The sequence below is a fragment of the Hyaena hyaena genome, unplaced genomic scaffold (genome assembly GCF_003009895.1).
Source record: "Hyaena hyaena isolate Hyena2069 unplaced genomic scaffold, ASM300989v1 scaffold_94, whole genome shotgun sequence".
Classification (NCBI taxonomy): domain Eukaryota; kingdom Metazoa; phylum Chordata; class Mammalia; order Carnivora; family Hyaenidae; genus Hyaena; species Hyaena hyaena.
Genome location: NW_024080726.1, coordinates 1,009,127 through 1,027,970, shown reverse-complemented (window position 1 = coordinate 1,027,970; position 18,844 = coordinate 1,009,127). Strand labels below are relative to the sequence as shown.

At 61.7% G+C, this 18,844-nt stretch overlaps 1 protein-coding gene across 1 annotated transcript in view; it reads right to left on the bottom strand.

Moving 5' to 3' along the window:
- The window catches only part of CASZ1 (castor zinc finger 1), a 54,423-nt gene that overhangs the window by 16,126 nt on the left and 19,453 nt on the right, over nt 1–18,844 (bottom strand). The window contains exons 3-9 of the mRNA XM_039235028.1: nt 10,337–10,813; nt 6,439–7,273; nt 5,429–5,497; nt 3,745–3,835; nt 2,893–3,057; nt 1,864–2,036; nt 781–1,649 (exon numbers count right to left, since the gene is read on the bottom strand). Coding sequence (XP_039090959.1) covers nt 781–1,649; nt 1,864–2,036; nt 2,893–3,057; nt 3,745–3,835; nt 5,429–5,497; nt 6,439–7,273; nt 10,337–10,813 — 2,679 coding nt within the window. The remainder of the gene's footprint in view (nt 1–780; nt 1,650–1,863; nt 2,037–2,892; nt 3,058–3,744; nt 3,836–5,428; nt 5,498–6,438; nt 7,274–10,336; nt 10,814–18,844) is intronic.

Genomic DNA, 18,844 nt, shown 5'->3' with positions numbered 1-18,844 from the left:
GGACAGAGAAAACATTTAAAAGAGTAGAAAACTTGTGAAGGAGAACTGCTCCCCATGGTGAGCCGGAGATAAGACACGGGGGGTCTGGCTGTGTCGTCCGACGCGGCAGCCACTGGCCAGGTGCGACTGAGTTAAAGCAATTCCAACGGAAATCCAGTTCCTTGGTCACAGAGCCAAGTTCAAATGCTCAACGGTCGCAGGTGACTAGCGGCTGCCGCACCGGACAGCACAGGACAGAACGTTTCCGCTGTGGCAGAAAGTTCTACCAGATGGCACTGACGGAGATGGAGATGCTGGAAGGTCATCCTCGGCCTTGAGCGGCTGGCCGGGCATAAATCCCAAGCATCCCTGAAGGGCGGCCACCCGCTGCGTGGCTGGACTCACGCCCCCTCCAGGTGACATGAGGGGGCCCTAGGGAGGCGCAGGGATCTGGGACTCCTCTCAGCAGGGGCCGGACTTGGGACGAGGTAGGGTGAGAACTTGGGGGTGGGGACCCGGGCTCCCAGTGAGGCCAGGCTTACGGCCCTTGCTTCACAGATGAGAGAACAGAGCTGCCTGGGGTGGGGTGGGCAGCCAGAACAAGGGGCCCTGAACAGCAAACACGATGGAGGGAGAGACCAGGCAAAGAAGGGAAGGGGTGAAAGGGGGGGCTGGGTGGGGGGGGAGGTGGGCGCAGGAGTAGAAAGACACCCTGCCAACACCCCCCGACTGCAATCTGAGGCGGCAGGCTTCCGGGGTCCGTAAGCCGCTCGCTTCCTGGGCAAGGCCCGGCCTGCTCACCTGGGTCAAAGGTGGCAGAGGGCTTGAGGGCGGCCGCAGCCAGCCTGGCCATCATGGGCGAGATGAGGCCCTTGCTTGCCGAGATCCTCTCCATGATGGAGGCGGGGGGCACCGGGACAGAGGTGGCAGCCGCGGGGGCCGAGTCAGCGGCTCCCGAGACAGCCAGAGCGGGCGTGTCGGCCACTGCTGAGGCCGCTGCCCCGGACGACATGGCACCCAGGAGGCCAGGGGCACCCACGGGCAGGGAGGCGCTAGCCCGGCTTGGAAGGATAGGGAAGTACGGGGCAGCGGTGGGCAGGCCTGAGTTGGAGAGGGCCAGCGCCAGCGGGAGGGAAGCGGGAAGGCCCTGGGACAGCAGCCCGGAGATCTTGCTGTTGGGCGGCTTGGCGGCCCCGGGTGCGGCCTCGGCGGCGGCGGCGGTGGCAGCGGTGGCAGCAGCGGCGGCAGCGGCGGCCAGGGAGGCCGAGGACTGCTGGCTGGTCGGGGAGGCGCTCAGGCTGGAGTTCTTGCTGCTCAAGGCCGAGAAGTCGACCAGGTCGTCGTTGCTCGACTCTTCGTGCTCTGTGTCCTTGGCGCCCAGCAGCGAGGACGGCAGCCCCAGCGCGCCTGAGGAGCGCACGTGCCTGCGCTCGTGCTTGCGCTTGTGCGAGGTCATCTGGCTGGTGGACGTGAAGGTGAAGCCGCAGCCGGCGCGGATGCAGTGGAAGTGGTTGGTGGCCTTGCTGTACACGCAGCCCTCGTACCTGCACTCCTCGTACTTGTAGAACTTCTTGAAGCCATCCTTGGCATACGCGTCGTCCTTGATGTGGTAGCTCTTGTGCTTCTCGATGTCACACTTGTTCTTGAAGGTGAATGTGCAGCCGGGGCGCCTGGACAGGACATGGTGGGGCCTGTTGCAGGGCCTCAGGGAGGACGGGGGCCCCGAGGTGGTCCTGCCCTGCTCCCCCTCCGGACCCAGAGGGACCCCCCACCCTTGCGCCTATGGCCTCGAGGAGGCAGGACCCCGAGCCCTGCACGGGCCCACTTCCCCATCTCCCATCCCTCGCCTAGGCCAGGCGGCCTCCAGGCGGGCTCCCCGCCCACCTGCAGTGGAAATGCGTGGTCTTCTGCCCGTAGAACTGGCAGTCGGCCGTGCCGCAGTCCTCGGTGGCTCGGAAGCGCTGGAAGCCGTCATTGATGAGCTGGGTGTTCTTCTTGTGGAAGTTCTCATGGGTCATCACGTCTGATGTGCTCGTATACACCTTGTTACAGCCCACCTGCAGGGGCAGATGGCCGTCAGGGAAACAGGCCAGGCTCCTCTGGGTCAAGGTCAGAGCAGCCATTCAGCCAGCCAGGGGCCTCCCTGCTGTGGGGAGCTTCAGTGCCCATAAACCCCTCAGGCCCTGCAGGCAGGCCAGGCCTGTGCCAAGGGCCTCCGGGCACAGACAGGTGGGGGAGTCCCGCCCTGCAGGAGGGGAGTTTGGAGTCCTGATCTGTGACTCTGCCTCGAGGGCCCCTGGTGGTGGGCAGGGCTGGCCCTGGGGGCTCGGCAGTCACCTTTGGTCCAGGGACTCGTTGGGTGGACACTTCCTGGCACAGGGCCCTCCCCACCCCACCCTAGCTGGGCCAAGCAGGCAGCGTTGCCATATTGAGTAAAAACCAGTGGAATCTGAGCACGCTTGAAGGCTGGGCCGTGCCAGTGTCTGCACCATCTCAGGGCCTGGAGAGAGAGCCCCCCTCTCCTCCTGGCCCAGGTTGTTCCTCGGAGCCCATAACAACCCCCTGACAAATGCCGGGGGAGGTGCAGCGGCTGCTATTTGCAACCCCAAGTCGCTCCCCCTGGGCCTGACACCTTGAAAAAGCCCAGACTCGGCGTGGCATTAAAACAGAGAATTAAACAAAAACCTCCTCAGGAACCATTTGCAACGCTCCTCTTGGTGTTAAAGCCTGAAAAATGTTGGTCTGTATAAACAGCTCCCTGAATTTCACCCGCACCAAGTATGGCCATGGGGACGGCCCCGCCCGGGCCCTGCCAGACACCACTAGGGGCCCGTGCCCCCGGGACTCTGCACTCGCCTGCCACCCCCCCGACTCCTGCCAGGCCCCAGCCCCCCGCGACCCCGCCCCTGGCACCTGCATGCAGTGGTAGTGGGTGCTCTTCCCATTGAGGTGGCAGCCGTGGTAGTAGACACTGCAGTCGTCCAGCGGGCTGAAGCGCATGAAGCCATGCTGCAGGGAGTTGTCGCGCTTCTTGTGCATGTTATAGTGCCGGATCACGTCTTGCTTGCTTGTGAACCTCTGTAGGAGAGTACCGGGTCGGCAGGGGCCTGTGCCGGCCCCTTGCCCAGAGTGCCGTCTCCTCCCCTCGGCTCTCGCTGGAAATAATCCTGCCTGGGGTAGAGGTGGCCCGGGGGGTCCCCAGACCAGCACAGGGGACCATAGATGGAGCCACTCCAAAGGTCCCTAAGCCACAGACCCTTCCGTGACCTCATTCCGTGAATTCGGCCAGGCCCTGAAGGCAGCAGCTCTGACAGGGGACAGCCCGTCTTGCCCAGTGCCACCTACAGGCTACGCCAGCTTGGGATCCCTGGTGAGCAAGAGAGGACAACCCTGGGTGCGCTTCCCTCTCGTTCACCTGCTCTGCATTTATCAGAGGTGGCTTTGCCCATCAGTGATGACCTCTCTGCACCTCAATGTTATCATCTACTAGATGGGGCAGGAGGGCACTGGCAAGAGGCAGACAAGGTGCGGAGGCCCTGGGGCGGGGCAGGACCCCAGCGAAGGGAGACTGAATGACCATCCCAGGAGGCAGGTGGCTCCAGCCCCTATCAGATGCCTATCAGGCTAGTAGTTTTCCGAGTTCTCTGCCTGTGTGAGTTAAGCTCAGGTGGCCTCGGCAGAACCGGACACCCCATCCCACTTCTGAGAGGCCCCCCACCAACGGGCCAGCCCAAGGGGGCGGGGCTGGTGCCCACGAGGCCCTACCTGGTAGTTGCACTCCGGGTCAAGGCAGTGATAGTGCTCACGGTACTGGTAGGCGCAATGGATGTGGCCACAGTGCTGACTGCCCGAGAACCTGAAGGGAGGGGGGCTGGGCTCAGTCCTCTCAGGGCAGCAGCCCTAGGGAAGACCCTTCCCTCCCTCCCCAGGGAGGACTCTGCTGTCAAAGCAGCAGAGCAAATCTGTGCCCATACCCTGGGGAAGTGCCGCTAGGGTTTAGGAGGGCCCGTGCCCTGTGTGGGAGCACGGGGGGGCAGGGGTGGTCTGTGGGGGTGAAGTGGCAGAGGCCAGGGTGAGTGACTGGGCCTGCTGGGAATCCTAGAACGCTGGACGGTAGACCTGTCCTGCCTTGGGAATGAGGGCCCAGTGAGGCCCCGAGGCCTGGCACCAAGGTGGGGAGGGAGACGCCGAGGCGGGTCAGGCAGCAGAGCAGAGACAGGGAGGAGGCCTGGGGTGGGACGGGATGAGGTGGTGAGGGTAGGGACCCCCAATGTGGCTGCCTTTCAGCAGGTGCCACCCCCCCGGCCCCGGGCCCAGTGCGACACCAGGTGATGGAGACATGGGCTGGGCCAGCCCAGGGCCCCGCTGCCGAGAGGTGTTAAAGCCTCTCTGTGTCCTGGGCTTTCCTGACACTTGAAACGGCCCAGGGTTATGAATTTTTAAAGCACAGCATCTGTTCAGCGTCCTGCGGCAGGGAGCGTGCGCTCCAGCCAACTCCACAGCCAGCAGCCCCGCGCCGCCCGCCTCCCAGGAAGCCCGGCCTTCTCCGGGCCCCAGAGCCGCTGGGCTGTGGTTCTCAGTCGCAGCGATGGCTACCCCGGGGAGGCCGCTCTGGGGAGAGCCTGCCAGGACAATGGGAAGGAGGCTGGCCTGAGACTGTGGGGCGCACACACACACACACACACACACACACACACACATATACACAAACACAGACCCCTTTGTAAAGGGAGAGCCACTTGTAAATAAATATTTAAGCTGAAGCTGCCAAAAGGGCCATCTGCTGAGGCACTAATAATAATGATAATAATAATAATAAAGAGATTGGAACAAAGCTGAAAAGACAGAGAGGGACAGGAGGAGCCTAGAAGATCAGCAGAAAGATGCACACTGGGGCACCGCTCCCTCCTTGTGCTGCCCCGTCGGGCACTGACAGCAAGAAGCCGGATTTGCGGGGGGGCACCAGTCGAGGCAAGGGTTCTTTACCTGCCCATCCTGCTGCCTTCAAAGTGTAAAGGGGCAGGTCTGGAGGCGGACCATGAGGGTCAAGGCCCGGCCCAGGGAGCACATGGAGGCCATGTCAGAGAGGCTAATCGACTGTGCCCCTTCTCGTCGCCAGCGGCTGCACGCTGGCCTGCGTCCCACCCCAGACTCCGCATAAGCCGTGGCAGGGGGCTCTGTGCTCACCTGGGGCCAGGCACTGCCATCGGGCCCCTTTGGGCATCCTGGCCCTGCCTAGCGTACAAGCTGCTTCAAGGGCACGTGGCCCAGGTCCCATCAAGGGGTCAGGGGCTCTGAGACAGGGGTGCAGTCCCTCAGAGGAATTTGAGGGCATGGGCACACAGGGGTGGGGAAGCAGTAGGCACTTGGGCATAGCGGTCAGATGGACCTGTGGTCCCACGGAACGGGCACTCCTGGCACCACCCCCCCCTTCTCCCCAGGGGCCTACCTGGCAATATATTTCTGATAAATGTTTACATCTTCGGTGACAGCTGGTTTATCTGTGGGCAATCCGTTCCTGGTGAGAGACACACAGGGCACAGCCGATTAGCGGACGGGGGTAGCCTCACAGCCCAGAGGTGTCGAGGGGCAGCTCCCTGTCCTGGGGCCCTGGCCCTTCCCACTCTTGCTCTGCTGTGCTCTGAGGCCCTCACCGTGGGACTGAAAAGCCCTTTGGCAGAACCTTGGCACAGGTTCAATTAGCCCAACTCTGTCCGGCAAGGGCAGTGCCATCCCAAGCTGTCACGGGCCTGGGGAGGAAGCCTTGAAAGCTGGGGCCTGGCCTCCATTGCATACTGGAAGTCAGGAGGATGCTGGGAAGAGCACTGGGGAAGGGCCAGCGGGCAGCTCCCTAGATTGGCTCCAGGTTTTCAGCTCTACCTCAGGGGGGAAAGGAGTGTGGGAAAGGGTCTCCCCCAGCCCCACACAACTGGTCCACAGATAATTTGACCGTTCCCTGAGGGTTAGTGATGAGTGTGCCCTGAGACTCCTGCCTTCTCTTGTTGCCTTCCCGTGGCCCAGGCCCTGAACCTGGGAGCCACAGCTACCAGCTTGGAGCCTAGACCCCTTATCCCAGACTAGGGCTCTCCCAGCCAACCACAAGACTGCATGTGAGGCAGACGAAGCCCATCACTGGCAAATGGGGGAATGGGGGTTATGGTCCCTGGTATGCGTGTTAGCAGATGAGCACGTGCACAGAAATACCTGACGTGTGATGTGTGTGTGCACACTGCAAGATGTATAGTGTGCTGGGCATGAATGATTACGCAAGCCGAGTGTGTGTGTGAGCACGTGTGTGCTCAGGCACGCGTGTGTGGAGGCACATGTGAGAACCAGTGCACGTATTAACCCGGCCGTGTGGTGGGCGTGCTCAAGTACGAGTGGATGTGCCCACGAGCATGGGCTTCAGGGGCAGGAAGTGGCTACGCCAGTGCCCAGCTCAGGATGGGTGTGCCTTACTTGACAGTGGAGACGGTCCCCGTGGTGATGGAGTCTGTTTTGGAGAAGGTCGACTTCAGGTACTCGGGAGTGTTGAAGGGCAGGGAGGCAGACGGCTCGGGCCCTGGCCCGGGGGCGCTGGGAGCACTGGGCACACTGGGGAGGGGTGCAGGAGCCAGGCTGGGGGTGGGCGGAACCTTGGTGGGGCCCGGCTTCTGGATGGCCCGGACGTCGTACTTGGAGGGGCGCCCCACCTTGCCCGTCTTGAAGGCAATGGCCCCGCCCATGTCGGGGCTGCCCTCCCCGGGTTTGAAGAGGTGCAGGTACTTGACGTTCTCCAGGTCGTACTTGGATGGCTTCTTGTAGGTGCTGCCGTTCTGGGGCCGCAGGTTCTCTCCCGTCTTCAGTTTCTGGATGAAGAAGTCGTACTTGGAGGTGCGGGCCACCAGGCCCTGCATGGGAACGCTGCTGTGTGAGGGCAGGGGCAGGATGGTGGCCTTGGTCTCCAGGTGTGCCGTGCTGCTGGGCAGCCGCAGGCCGGGCAGGGGCCCCACCACCTCCTTGCCGGCCCGATCCTCGGCCTTGGTGCTGTGGGCCGGCCAGGAGAGTTGCTCCCCGGCCTTGAGCTTGCGGATATATTCCTCATATTTGGAGAAGCGCGCCCGCTTGCTGAGGGCATCTTCGGAGGCGGGCAGCATGGAGGAGGTGGCCACCTCGGGGGTGGAGCCTGCGTGCAGCTTCTCAAAGCTGATCTTCCTGGCCAGCTCATCCCTCGTGTTCTGGTCATCATAGCCAAACATGCCAAGGAACTCGGTCATGGTGGAGGCCGCGTAGTCCCGGAGCGAGGAGGCCTCTCCTGCAGCAACAGGGAGATGCCAGTCACCTCCGGGAGGGGGCAGGGTAGCCAAGGGACGGGGGCACCCCCTCCCCGTGAACCCCCAACCAAAGAGGGAGGAGGCTGGCATGGGGAGGGGGCGGAGCACGACATGATCTATGGACATTTGGCTCACTTGTTAGGTTTTACGACTCTTAAATTAATTTGTTTAAAAAAAAAGTAATTAATACCGGGGTAAAATAAAACGAGTTCATCAATGCCAGGAAAATCAATTTCCTAAATGTTCTGGCCGATGGCTTTTCAGTACATTAAACAAAGTTTCATAAATGTCTCCTCTCTCTCGCCTTGGCCTAATATGAAAGGGAAGTCACTTTACTGGAAGTAAGGCCAGATCCCAACCTGCCTCCCAGGGGTGGGTGATATGGGGGCTGGGGACAGGTAGGGATGTGGGGTGGCAGCTGGGCAGTCAGGAGGGACCCCAGGGATAGAGGGCTGGGGGTGGGCCTGGCTGAGCCCACCCGGAGAACTCTCCCTGACCCCACAAGCGGACACACAGCCCCGGATCCCTGGGAGGCAGAGGGCTTACCCCGAGCCTCACCAGGAGCTGGCCTCTCAGCTCCCCACCAGCCCCCCGCATACCAAGGGTCCCAGACAACAAGACTGAGGTGTCAGAGGCCTTGCCGACGTGTTTACTCAGACTCACTCAGGCCCCTTGCACCAGCCAAGATTTATGACGTGGGGAGCTGTACAAACGTGCTCGCGCATGAGGGTGGCCACCCTGAGGATAGTCAGCGCCCAGGAGGCTGGTCCTGCTGGCCCCAGGGCAGTGGCCCGAGCACAGCCCCTCTATAGGTGCCATCCGTGTCCACTCCAGGGCCCACAGAGACCCCGGAGCAGCCTCCCCGCAGGACGTAAGCAAACACCGCACACGCACCTGTGCACATCCCTAGCTACCTTCCCAGCTCCACAAACACACATGCGTGGACACGAACCACCCCAAACCCCACACTCGTCTCCCCAGGGTGAGTCTCAGGCTGGCGGAGGCAAGACGATCCCATTCTGCCCAGGGCGTTTCTCTGGAGCCCCACGTCCGTGCACACATGACCTTCCACACATCAGACGTGTGCCTCCCCAGCACACACGGGCTTACTCATTCCTGTGCAGGGCACTCGCTAAACACCTACTCTGTGCTACGGCCTGGGTCAGTGGCGGGCGCACGGAGGACGGCGAGACCCATGCGGGCCCCACACACATGTATGTTTTCTCCGTGCCTGTCTGAGCCAGCAGGGCCAGGCACACGGACAGCGGCAGGGCCCCAGGCTGGGAGTCCTAAGAGCACAGCCAGGGGGAGGCATGGCTGAGGAAGGGGTGGGAGGCCCAGGGCCCCAGCAGGGTGGCAGAGGAGGGTCGCCTCCCAACCCACATGGCAGCCTATCGGGTCTGCGTAGGAAGAAGACAGTCACAGGCGGCACCTGGGACCCAAGGTGGGCAGAGTGACTCCAGGAGCCAGCGGATGGCTGTTCCCTGGGGCGGGGTGGCCGATGGGCCACTGTCCCGACCTCAAGCTACGCGGGGTTGGGGGCCCAGCCTGGGACGAGTGGGCTCTGGCTGCTAGATTCAGTGGCTCAGGGACCAGGGAAAGGGGCTAAAAATAGCAGGAGGCAGCTGAGCCCTCGCTATATATGGCAGAGAGACAGAAGGCTTTGAAGGGCAGGCAGCTTAGAGGAGGGAGGGGGCTGGGTGGGGGTCTGAGGCAGCCTGGAGGCCTACATTCCTGAGCCCCCAGGCCCAGAGAAGGTGGCCTGAGCCTGGTGGGTGGCTCAGGCTCCAGCCGGTTTCCTCTGGTGCCCAGGGCTGAGCAGGCCGCTCCAGGTGTCAGATGGCAGTCCCTCTGCGGCTCCAACCAGAGGGGTGATGGCCAGGTCACCAGGCCACTGGCAGTTCCAGCCCTGCCTCCTACTGTCCCAGCTCTCCATGTGAGGTGAGAGAAGGCAGGAGTCAGGGTAGGGCTGGGCCGGGGAGGGGCCGGGGCCCTCATGGGACAGCAGCCCTCGTCCGCATCCCTTCCTCTCCTCCGGCTCAGCACAATCACCTTGTGTCTGGGAACGGCAAGGGCTTTTCCTATCAGAGGAAACTGAAGGTCACACTTTTCCTCATTGATCTTGCAATGTTTGTTAATTACTCTGTCACTGATGTGGCGAAGGATAATTAAACAGCTCTGTTTATATCTTATATGCATAATTATGTGGCTGCGCAGGGCTCCCCGTGCAGGGAGGAGATGCGCCCCTCGCTGCAGGGGGAAGGGGATAGGGGAGCAGCGGGGCACCAGCACAGGCCTGAGAAGGAGGCTGGGAGCTGGAGAAAAGGCCCTGGACCCAGGGGTTCCATGGTGACCCTCTACCACCTGAAACCGCAGCCCCTCCCTCCCTGGAGTGTGAGGAACCCTGGGCTGCTCTGAGTCGTAAGGACAAGGAAACAGCAGAAAAGCCAGGCCTGAGCCACCTCGTGGGAAAGAGGTCAGCCAGAGGAGCGCGTCCGGGGCAGGCAGCTGTAATGGGATCTGTGGGCTGGGCCGGGCCACCCCATGGCCCTGTGCCTCACCCCTGAGAGGTCCTGCCTAGCAGAGCCAGTGTCCCTGGGAAGGAGAAGGCTTCTGGGAAAGGGCAGGGGAGGCTGGGAGAACGGCCTATCCCAGAGCTCTGCCCCTATGGCTCTAGGGCTGACCCCGCAGGCTCCTCTGATGCAGGTGTGGAGACGGTCCCCTAGTCTGTCGTCTGTCCCGCGTCCGCACAGCCATCCCTCACTTCCTCAGACCCGCCGTGCTCACAGCCGCCCCCAGCCTGGCTCACACCTGGGACACTTCCCTCCCCCCTGAGCAAGTCTCCCCTGTTCTCGCCCCTACGTTGGCCCCAGGCCCCAGTGCGGCCCCCGCCCCGGGTTAGGAGTCCTCACGGGGCGGAGTGAGGTGCCGGGACACGGAGTGTGAGTGGCGGAAGTGGGCGTGCTCTGCAGACCCCCTCCTCCTTCCCCGCCGGCCCCCCCACAGGGTTGTGCCATCTGTCCACGCGGCTGTCTGACACCTACCTGAAGCCTGCTTGGTACTGGGGCCGCTGTCGTCCTTGGAGGCCACCCCATCGGACTCCTTCTCCTCTGCGCCGCCGCTGCCATCCTTGGGGGGCTCCTCGCTATGGTCCTCCTCGTCGCTGCAGCCCTGAGGCTGCACCATGTAGACACCCTCGGGCGGCAGCTCCAGGCCCTCACGGCCGATCCGCCCCAGGCTGGGTGCGGGCGTGGGCTCCTCACTGTACTCGCCGTTGACCCACTTCTCGATCACCGCCCGCCTCTTGTCTTCCTCGCTGCGGGCGCCCCGGGCCACGCCGACCTCTCGGTCCCGTGGCCGAAGCGGGCTGCCCTCAGGCTGGGGGCCTGACTCTGCCCCCTTCTCCACCACCACCTGGCGGCTCAGCTTGGCGCAGATGGCGTTGAGCTTCAGGCCGCCTTTGCGCTTGGCCGCCATCGCGGGCTTGCCTGCGGGCGGGTCGGTGCACCGGGTCCCTTCAGCTGCGGGGGCGGAGGGAGAGGTCAGGGGAGCGGCCACCAGGCCCTAGGTCTTCCCAATCCTGTCTTCCTCACGCTGCCCCTGGCTGGTGGGGGTCTGCGCCCCTCACCAGACTGTGAGCTCCAGCGGCTCAGCTCGCCCAGCGCTCCATCCCCAGAGCCTGGCACAGAGGTCGGTGCACACTGGGAGGTTCAGGACAGTTTGGGAATGAACATAAGAACGAACAAATGAATGAATGAATGACTCCTCAAACACGAGGGGCAGACTTCTCAGCACCTGGTTCCTGGAAGTGTTTCCTACCCTTGCTTGGCCCTAAATTCCTCTTCTGAGAGGTGGGCACAACATGATCCCAGATAAAGGAGGTGGTGTGTCCTCTGCCACACAAGGACACTGAGGCACGTAGGCTGAGGCGCAGGTCACTGGGCAAAGCAGGCAAGTGACAGCAGCCTGCCCCCCCCCCCGCCCCCCATGGCCTGCCCCACGGGGAGGAGGCCACCGAGAGCCAGGGACCAGCCCCAGCCAACCTCCTGCCTTACCGGCCCACCTTCCCCTTGGAGCATCTGGTCCTTGGCACTCCCCTGCCAGACCTGGTCCCTGGCCCCACCTCACTCCTACTTCTGCTCCCTGGAGAGCCTTGGGATCTCCTGCTGCTCTCCCGGCCACCCAGGGCCCTCCGAAGCCCTCCACTTATCCTCACTCCCCTCCCTTTCACTGGCCCTCTCTTGTCTTCTCTGGCCATTTCCCTTCCTCAAGCCTCAGTCAGGGCCATTCAAAGGGCAGAGCTGCTCAGAGTCCTTCCAAGAACTGCTCATCCTTGTCCGAGGATCCCGCTCTGTTCTCTGCCACGGCCACAGCCCCTTCCCTTGGAGGCCTGGCTGACTCCAGAGAGCCCGCTTCCCAGCCCTGAGAAGCCACCACTGGGACAGGCTGGGGCTCCTCCCCAACGGAAGGCCCAGAAGCTGTGGCTGCTGTGTCTAATCCCTGCACACGGCAGTCCAACGGAAACTCTACCTAGGAGGCCCGACGTCTCGCCACAGCCCTCACGGCTGCTAAGTGGGGCGCCCGGGGGTCTAGGGGCGGGGAGCACACAGCAGGTCCACCCACCACACAGCCTGGGACCCGCCACAAAGGCCAAGAGTGGACACATGTACAGATTTTAATTTGTGTATCTGTCTGCTTGTCCTCCACCTTCCCGTCTGTCCATTTAGTCGGCTCCTATTGTGTGCCAGGCCCTGTGGGGGGCACAGCAGACGGTCTCAGCCGATTTGGGCACAGGGGGCCCCACTGGAGCCTCTCAGTGGCAGGGCCCCCTTGTGTGTCCCCCAGCAGAGGAATGAGTGGGCGTGTCTGAGTCTCCCCCCGCACTGGTCAGAAGGCTGAGTGAGGGAAGGGTCTGCTCCCAGGGCCATGGGCAGAAGGGGCTCCCCTAGAAAAGATCAACACCCCAACAACCCCCACGCCTAGAAGCCCACCAATAGGCATGCTCAGACAGGATGGCCACCCCGTGCCTGCCCGGGGACCCTGTCCCACAGACAGGATGGCCACCCCGTGCGTGCCCGGGGACCCACAAGGAGACTTGGCCTGTACAGGCAGGTGGCTGTACAATGCCCAGCGCCCCCAGACCTGCCCCGAAGCCAGCTGCCAGTGCGTATGGCCTCGCCCGGCCCAGGGACCCACTGGCCCCAGCCCAGTCCAGCCAGCCAACTTCCCCAGAAGGGTCTGCTTGGCTCACACCAGTTGGCCCAGGCTTGGGCCCACTCTACCCAAGTTTGTCCACGTCTCCAAGTCAGTGCCGCCCACACCCAAGTCTCCAAACCCTGAGTTCAGCGATGGGTCCCCTAGTCACACCATCCCACCCAGCCTCTGGGCCAGCTGCCAGGCTGCACGATGCCACGTTTCCCCCAGCAGATCTACAGGGAGTGGGCCTCACCTGGTCCCCTTGGTCCCCTGCCCTGGTGGGGAAGGGAAGGGGAGAGTGGGGAGCCTGCTCTATTTTTACCAGGAGGTAAGCAGCCAAGTGTGTAAGGCAGACAGCAAATGGATCTATAAATATTTATCCCAAGGAAGAGGGAAGCAGAAACTCCCAGGGCTGCACTTGCTGCTGGTGACACCCCCTCCTTGGGCTCCCACCCATCCCGGAGCCTCGCGGCACTTGGGGCCCACCCGGTCCGGCCCCCCCACTCCTGCTCTCGGCCGTGTGCCTGGCTCGGTCCCCCCTGGGCCCCCACCAGCTGCGATGCAGCTGTGCACCCAGGGCCCACCCCCGGCCCCCAGGCCGCGCTGCTCCGCCTATACCCCCCACACCTGCCCTCCAGCTGCCGCTCTGCCCCAGCCCACCTGCCTTCCAGATGTTGCCCTCCCTCTGACTCTACTGCCGGTCCCAGGGGCAGAAGTGGAGGAGGCGTGTGGGCCGGGGGTGCAGGGCAGGAGGCAGAGCCTAGGGCAGCGGGTGGGGAGTATGAAAGAGCCGAGGTCTGAGCTGCCTGCCCATCCGCCTTCCGGCCCACTCTGTGGGGTCCTCCTCCCCGCCTCCCCCCCCCCACTCCATCAGGGCTCTGGGACACACAGACTACCCCCCTCGTGGTCTGACCCCAGGCTCCTGTCCATGTAAACATTCCCCCGACTTTCTTCCCTAAAATATAAACGCCGTGGCCGGGCCTCAATGGGAGGAAGCCATCCGTCCCCGGCCATGTCACTGCCCCTTTCATCTCCTTCCCGCCACCAGCCTGCCCGCTGCTCTATTTACACTGGACACTTCCTCTGGGAACAATACTGCCCAGGCGGTGGGCTTGGGCCAGGGGGTGGGAAGGCGAGGGGACTCCTGCCCCGCTTACCCAGGGCCCGGCTCCAGAAAGGAGGCAAGGGGCGGGGCAGCGGAGGGGAGCCTAGTCAGGCCTGGGAAACTGGGCAAAGTGGGGAGAGGAGTGAGCGGTACCAAGCGCAGGCAGCCAGCCCAGGGGCTCTCCTGGCTTCTGACCTCCGGGTCCCGGTGCCTCTGCATCGTGGGATGAGCCCCAGCCGGTGGCACCACGAGGGCAGGGCCCGCCTCTCTCCCTTGCTGGCGGAAGGGCCCCAGGCAGGCTCTTGCCCTGTGAAAGCGCCCAGGACTGTAAGGGGAGAGGGTTCTAGCAAGCAAGGACCTGAAGAAGGCCGCTGAGCCCTGAGAGGGACACAAGCAAGCAGGTGCGGTGCACATCTAGGTGCAAGATCCCAAGCCCAGGAAACCTCACCAGGCCCGGAAGAAAGAGGGGACACCAGAGAGGCTGGGGGTGGGGGTGGGGGCAGGCTGCCCACTCAGCAACAAACAGCCCCTTCCCAGCTTTCAGGGTCCGAACCTCCTCTCCCAGGGCTCCAAACTCAGCCAGCCCCACCCCTGCAAGCAGTTCCCCTGTGTAAGCTGAGCAGATCCTGCTCAGGGTGGAGGAAAGGAGGGGCAAAAACCAGGCCTTCCCTGCACATCTTCATGTATGGTCCCCTGAGGCCTCGTAATGACCCTGTTGAGCAGGTACTATCATCATCCCATTTGATAGAAGAGACAACTGATCCTGGAGTCACGCGGACACCCCAGAGCTCAGGCTCACAGGGACCCCGGGCTCAGCCAGGCGCTGCAGCCACCACCATGTCCCTGATTAAGGCTTCTGGGTGGGCTCTAGGAAGGCCCGGGCCTCCCTGCCCGGTCTCCTCCTCACTCCCTCTCCTGGTTCCCGTAACACGGAGCCCCCTAAAGTGTTAACTGCAATGGGTAAAATGGTGCAGCAGATTGCTACAATAAATAATTTACTGATATTTATAAATATTCAAATCAGCCAGCTTCAGAAATCAAATGAAGGGAGGGCCTCGGGAGAAGGGCCCGTTATGGCAGGAACCTCATCATTCCCTCCAAAGGCTGGGGAAGGCCAGGGCTCCTGCCAGTTACGGGGGAGACAGGGGGGCTCCCATCGCTGCACCTGGGCCCCCGGTCCCCAGTCTCTGGGGATGAAGGGCTTGGGGGCGGCTGGAACGGCTCCACCTCCTTGCCAGGTTGGGGCCAGGCCCTCCCCTGCCCCGGGCAGCCTGTGCTCAAGGGGGTTGAGAGGCTCCAGTGCCCAGTGCCCACTGCCTGGGTCTCAAAGTTGCTTGTTCTGCCAGCGGGGGGTGGGGGGGGGAGTCCCTGGGGCTGGGCAGGCCTGGCAGCACCCCCCCCAACTTGTGAGTAATGTGTTTCGGGGCCGGGCGGCCTGTCAGCTACCAGGCTCCGGGTGCTTTATGGGCTCTGCCTGGTGGCTCTGAACTCCCTGGTAGGAAATAAAGTTCTCCCTGTGCGTCCCTTCTAAACATTTCACTCAGTGGAAACGGTGTTTAAGAAAAATGAGGACATATTTCTTCCTAAGGATGCAGTGTCCCCTTTGGGCGGCCTAATGCCCGCTGTATATCAGGAGGTGGGGAGGCAGGGGCCAGGCACTGGTCCCCTGGGGTAGGGATGCTCTGGGGCCCCCCTGCCTGCTGCCAGGCAGCTCAGGGGCCACAGACACCGCCAGGCCACTGGTGGCTGCCCTGTCCCATGGCCCGGAGTGACAGGGCAACCGGTACCCTCTGAACACCTCCCCTGTACCAGTGACACCCCCCCCCTCGCCATGAGGTTGTTAACCTGTCCCCATTTCTAGATGAGGAGGCAGAGTCTGGTGAGATTGGTAATTGTCCACGGTCACCCAGTGTCCGTGCTGGAACTGGACTCTCACGGGGCTCAGATGTCCAAGGCCATGGTCTAACACCCCACACACCCCTCCCACAGCCTCCCAATCAGGGTGGTGCCGATGCTGGAGCTTCCACCCTGCCGTCCCTAAGAACTTGAACTTGACAGGCCACAAGCCTCAGTTTTCAAGTGATGTGTCTAGGTTCATTCAACACACTCTCTGAGCTTCTACAAGCCAGGCCCTGGGCTCAAACCTGAGGACAGCATGTGCCCAAGACAGACTGTCTCAATGCAGTCAAGGGGGCAGATGTTCAAGTCACTGTAAGTGCAATCACTACGGGGAAAAGTGCAGGTGCCACAGCAAGAGCGAGCCTGGGAAGCAAGGAAAGGTCCTTTGAGCCATGTTCCCCCCAAGCTCCCTGATCATCTTCCCCACCCGTCTCCTCACCGCCCCCACCAGCCTATTTCTGTGTTAACAGTTCGCTCCCCTATCTCCTCCAGCTGTGACCCCCATCCCCGCCAAGACCTGTCCCACAGGAGAGGGTGTCCTTCTCTCTTGGGCCTGAGCCCTCCACTCCCAGATCGGAACAGAAGGGCCGCCCAGCTTGTGCAGGTAGGAACGGTGACCGCTGCGTCCCAGGGCTCTCGGCCAGGACCCCTGGTCCCCAATAGCTCTAAGACGGGAAGTGGGGGGGCAGGCTGCTGGGCCCTACTTGCCCCCCTTTGTTTATTTATTTATTATGATTTTTTAGTCCAGTTAAAAGGTTTACTATCCAGACGCGTCTAAGTGGCCTCACTTAGCGTAAGTAACTCTATAAATCAGGGGAACTGTTAACATCCACCGCACAGGCTGGCTATCAATCTCCCCCAGGTCACAGCCAAACAGGAAGGGGAGAAAAAAAGAGTTACCACCCAGGGGAGATTTAAAACACACACATACGGCACACACACAGATTGTGCACGCGCGTGCACACTCGGGCGTCTCCGTGTTTGTACAATCATATTATAATTCACACGTGCACATGCAGAACGGCCCGGAAACTGGCAACGCTGAGTGTGGTCGTGATAAAAGAGCACCAGCAGGGCTCCTGCAGCCCAAAGGGAGTCGGAGCCTGAGGGAGGGGAGCCCTCCAAAGGGCCCCCAGGGCCGGGCTCTCATGTCGGAGCTGCCCTGCCCAGCCAGTGGCTCTTGAGGGCTGTGGGGGCGGGGGTGGGGCTCTGCTTGGTCCCCTCCCCTCTCTGTGGCCCCTGCCACTGCAAACCCAAAGGATCAAGCTTTCCCCTTCTGTGTGCCCAAGGTGAGCACTCAGAGGGGAGGTGGAGCCAAAGGAAAGAGGCAGGGAGGCCGTTGGGTGCGGGCCACCGCAGAGGGGCATGCTGTGGTCCCCAGGTCTTCACCAGCCGTGCCCGAGGCCGGGCATGCCCCAGACACAACACAGGACTCAAGAAGGGTGGCACCATCCAAAGGAGTGACCGGCCACCTGGGAGGGTGCTGAGGCTAGCTGAGCGCCCAGAGCAGCCTCGGGAACGCCCCACCTTTTTTACTGGAGTCCGCGGGTCCGGAGTCACACAGAGCTCCGACACAGGCTCCCACCCCCTCCCCAGGGAGGCCCCAGACCGGGAAGGAACCACCAGCCGGGCCACACCAGGCCACCGGAGTGGGAGAGGCCTCTCCTGGCATCCTCTGTGGGTCCCCAAGACAAGGCGAGGCAGCCCCAGGGTGGAAGGGCCCACCTCTCCCACCTCGCCCCGGAGGCCTCCCGGCTCACCCGCCCGCCTGCCCGCCGCATCTCCCGTGAACTCTATTTCTCTTTCCTCTCTGAAAACAACTGAGCTGTAAATACTGTTTAACCTTCTCCCCCCCTCCCCCCCACCCCCTCCCCTCCGCACTATAAAAACACAAATATGCCATAACTCAGCCGGCCCGGCCGCCCAGCCTCCAACATGCCCCGCGCCCGGGCCTCTCAGGAAGGTCATTACAAACGACTTTCCGATTCACTGCTCCTGAAATAATTTTGTGTATTAAAACCTGAATCTGCACTTTCTGGGGCCGAAAGCCTCGCTTAATTATGGCGGGTGTCCTTGGGACGGACAGTGATCCTTCACTCGCCAGCCCGCTCCAGCCCTCCGCCCGCCAGCCCGCCCCCCTCCCTGGGCCCAATCTGTTTTCAAAGTGTGTCTGTCCTTTATTAAATTGTTTTCTTTTCCACATTATCAGTTGCCATGGAGACCTCATCTCTCGGATTATTTGAATTTCATTATATCTATTGATTTGGGAGCATTTCATCTTTTTTATTGTTTTTCTGTCAATTTTCAAAACGAATAACCATCTAATTTGCGTCAGTGCTGATTATGTTTGTCCCTCAATAGAGGTCGGCAGCTGCGCTGGGGAAACAAATCAATGAAAAACCATCATAAAACTCCCCACTCCGGTCTCCGGGATGTGTGGGTGACATTCCACGCCTGTGAGAGACACACTCATCAGCTCCAAGTTCGGCTACGGTGGCAGCGGCGCCGCTCCATGTCCGCCTCCTCTGGCCTTAATATTTAATTTCGCGATTTGGGGCATTATTAGTGGTGTTTTTATTAGTGCGTGTGCATGTGAGTGTTTGGTGGTGGGCCGGCCGTTCCGTTAATTTGTGGGTGAGGCTGGGAAACCCCAGAGGAGGGCAGGGCGGACGGTGCTAGGGGTGCGGTGGGAAGTGGAAGAAGCGAGTGTTGGGGGGAGCCCCGAGGATGGGGGACGGGGGACCCTGGGAACAGGAGGACCGCGATGAGGGGCCGGAAAAGGGGGGGTCGCAGAAGGGGGACCAAGAGAAGAGGAGGAAAAGAGGGAATTCAAATTGCTTACTTTGTTGGTTTTTTTTAAATAATTTATGCAATTTTAAGCATTTATGTATAAATTTTTTAATAAGCCACCCTGGAGCAGGATGGCCATTAACATCCCAACGTCCTTCTGTCCAATGGGCTGGCGGAGAGGATCAATTTCTGAGAGTACTTTCCCTTTTTTATGACATGATAAAATGCTTTTAAAGCAACTTACACAAATATGGAAATTTTTTTTTCTTTTTTTCCCTGTCCCCTCTCCCTTCCCCTAACAGCCTTCTCATCCACCGGGGAGGGTGTGCGGGCACGCGCACACACGCACACACACACTTGTGCTCCTACTGCTCCCTCTCCTGCTGGGGAGGGGGGCTGCGGGGGGCTGGCAGGGAGACAGCCCCAGTTCTAACTGGAACTGGCCGCCTGTCCTTCTAACAAGGGCATAAACTTTCATTACCCATGCACGCAGTCAAAGACAATTTAGGGAAACGCGCTGCTCGGAAAAGGAAAACCTCAGCGATTCGTGACCCACGCCGCC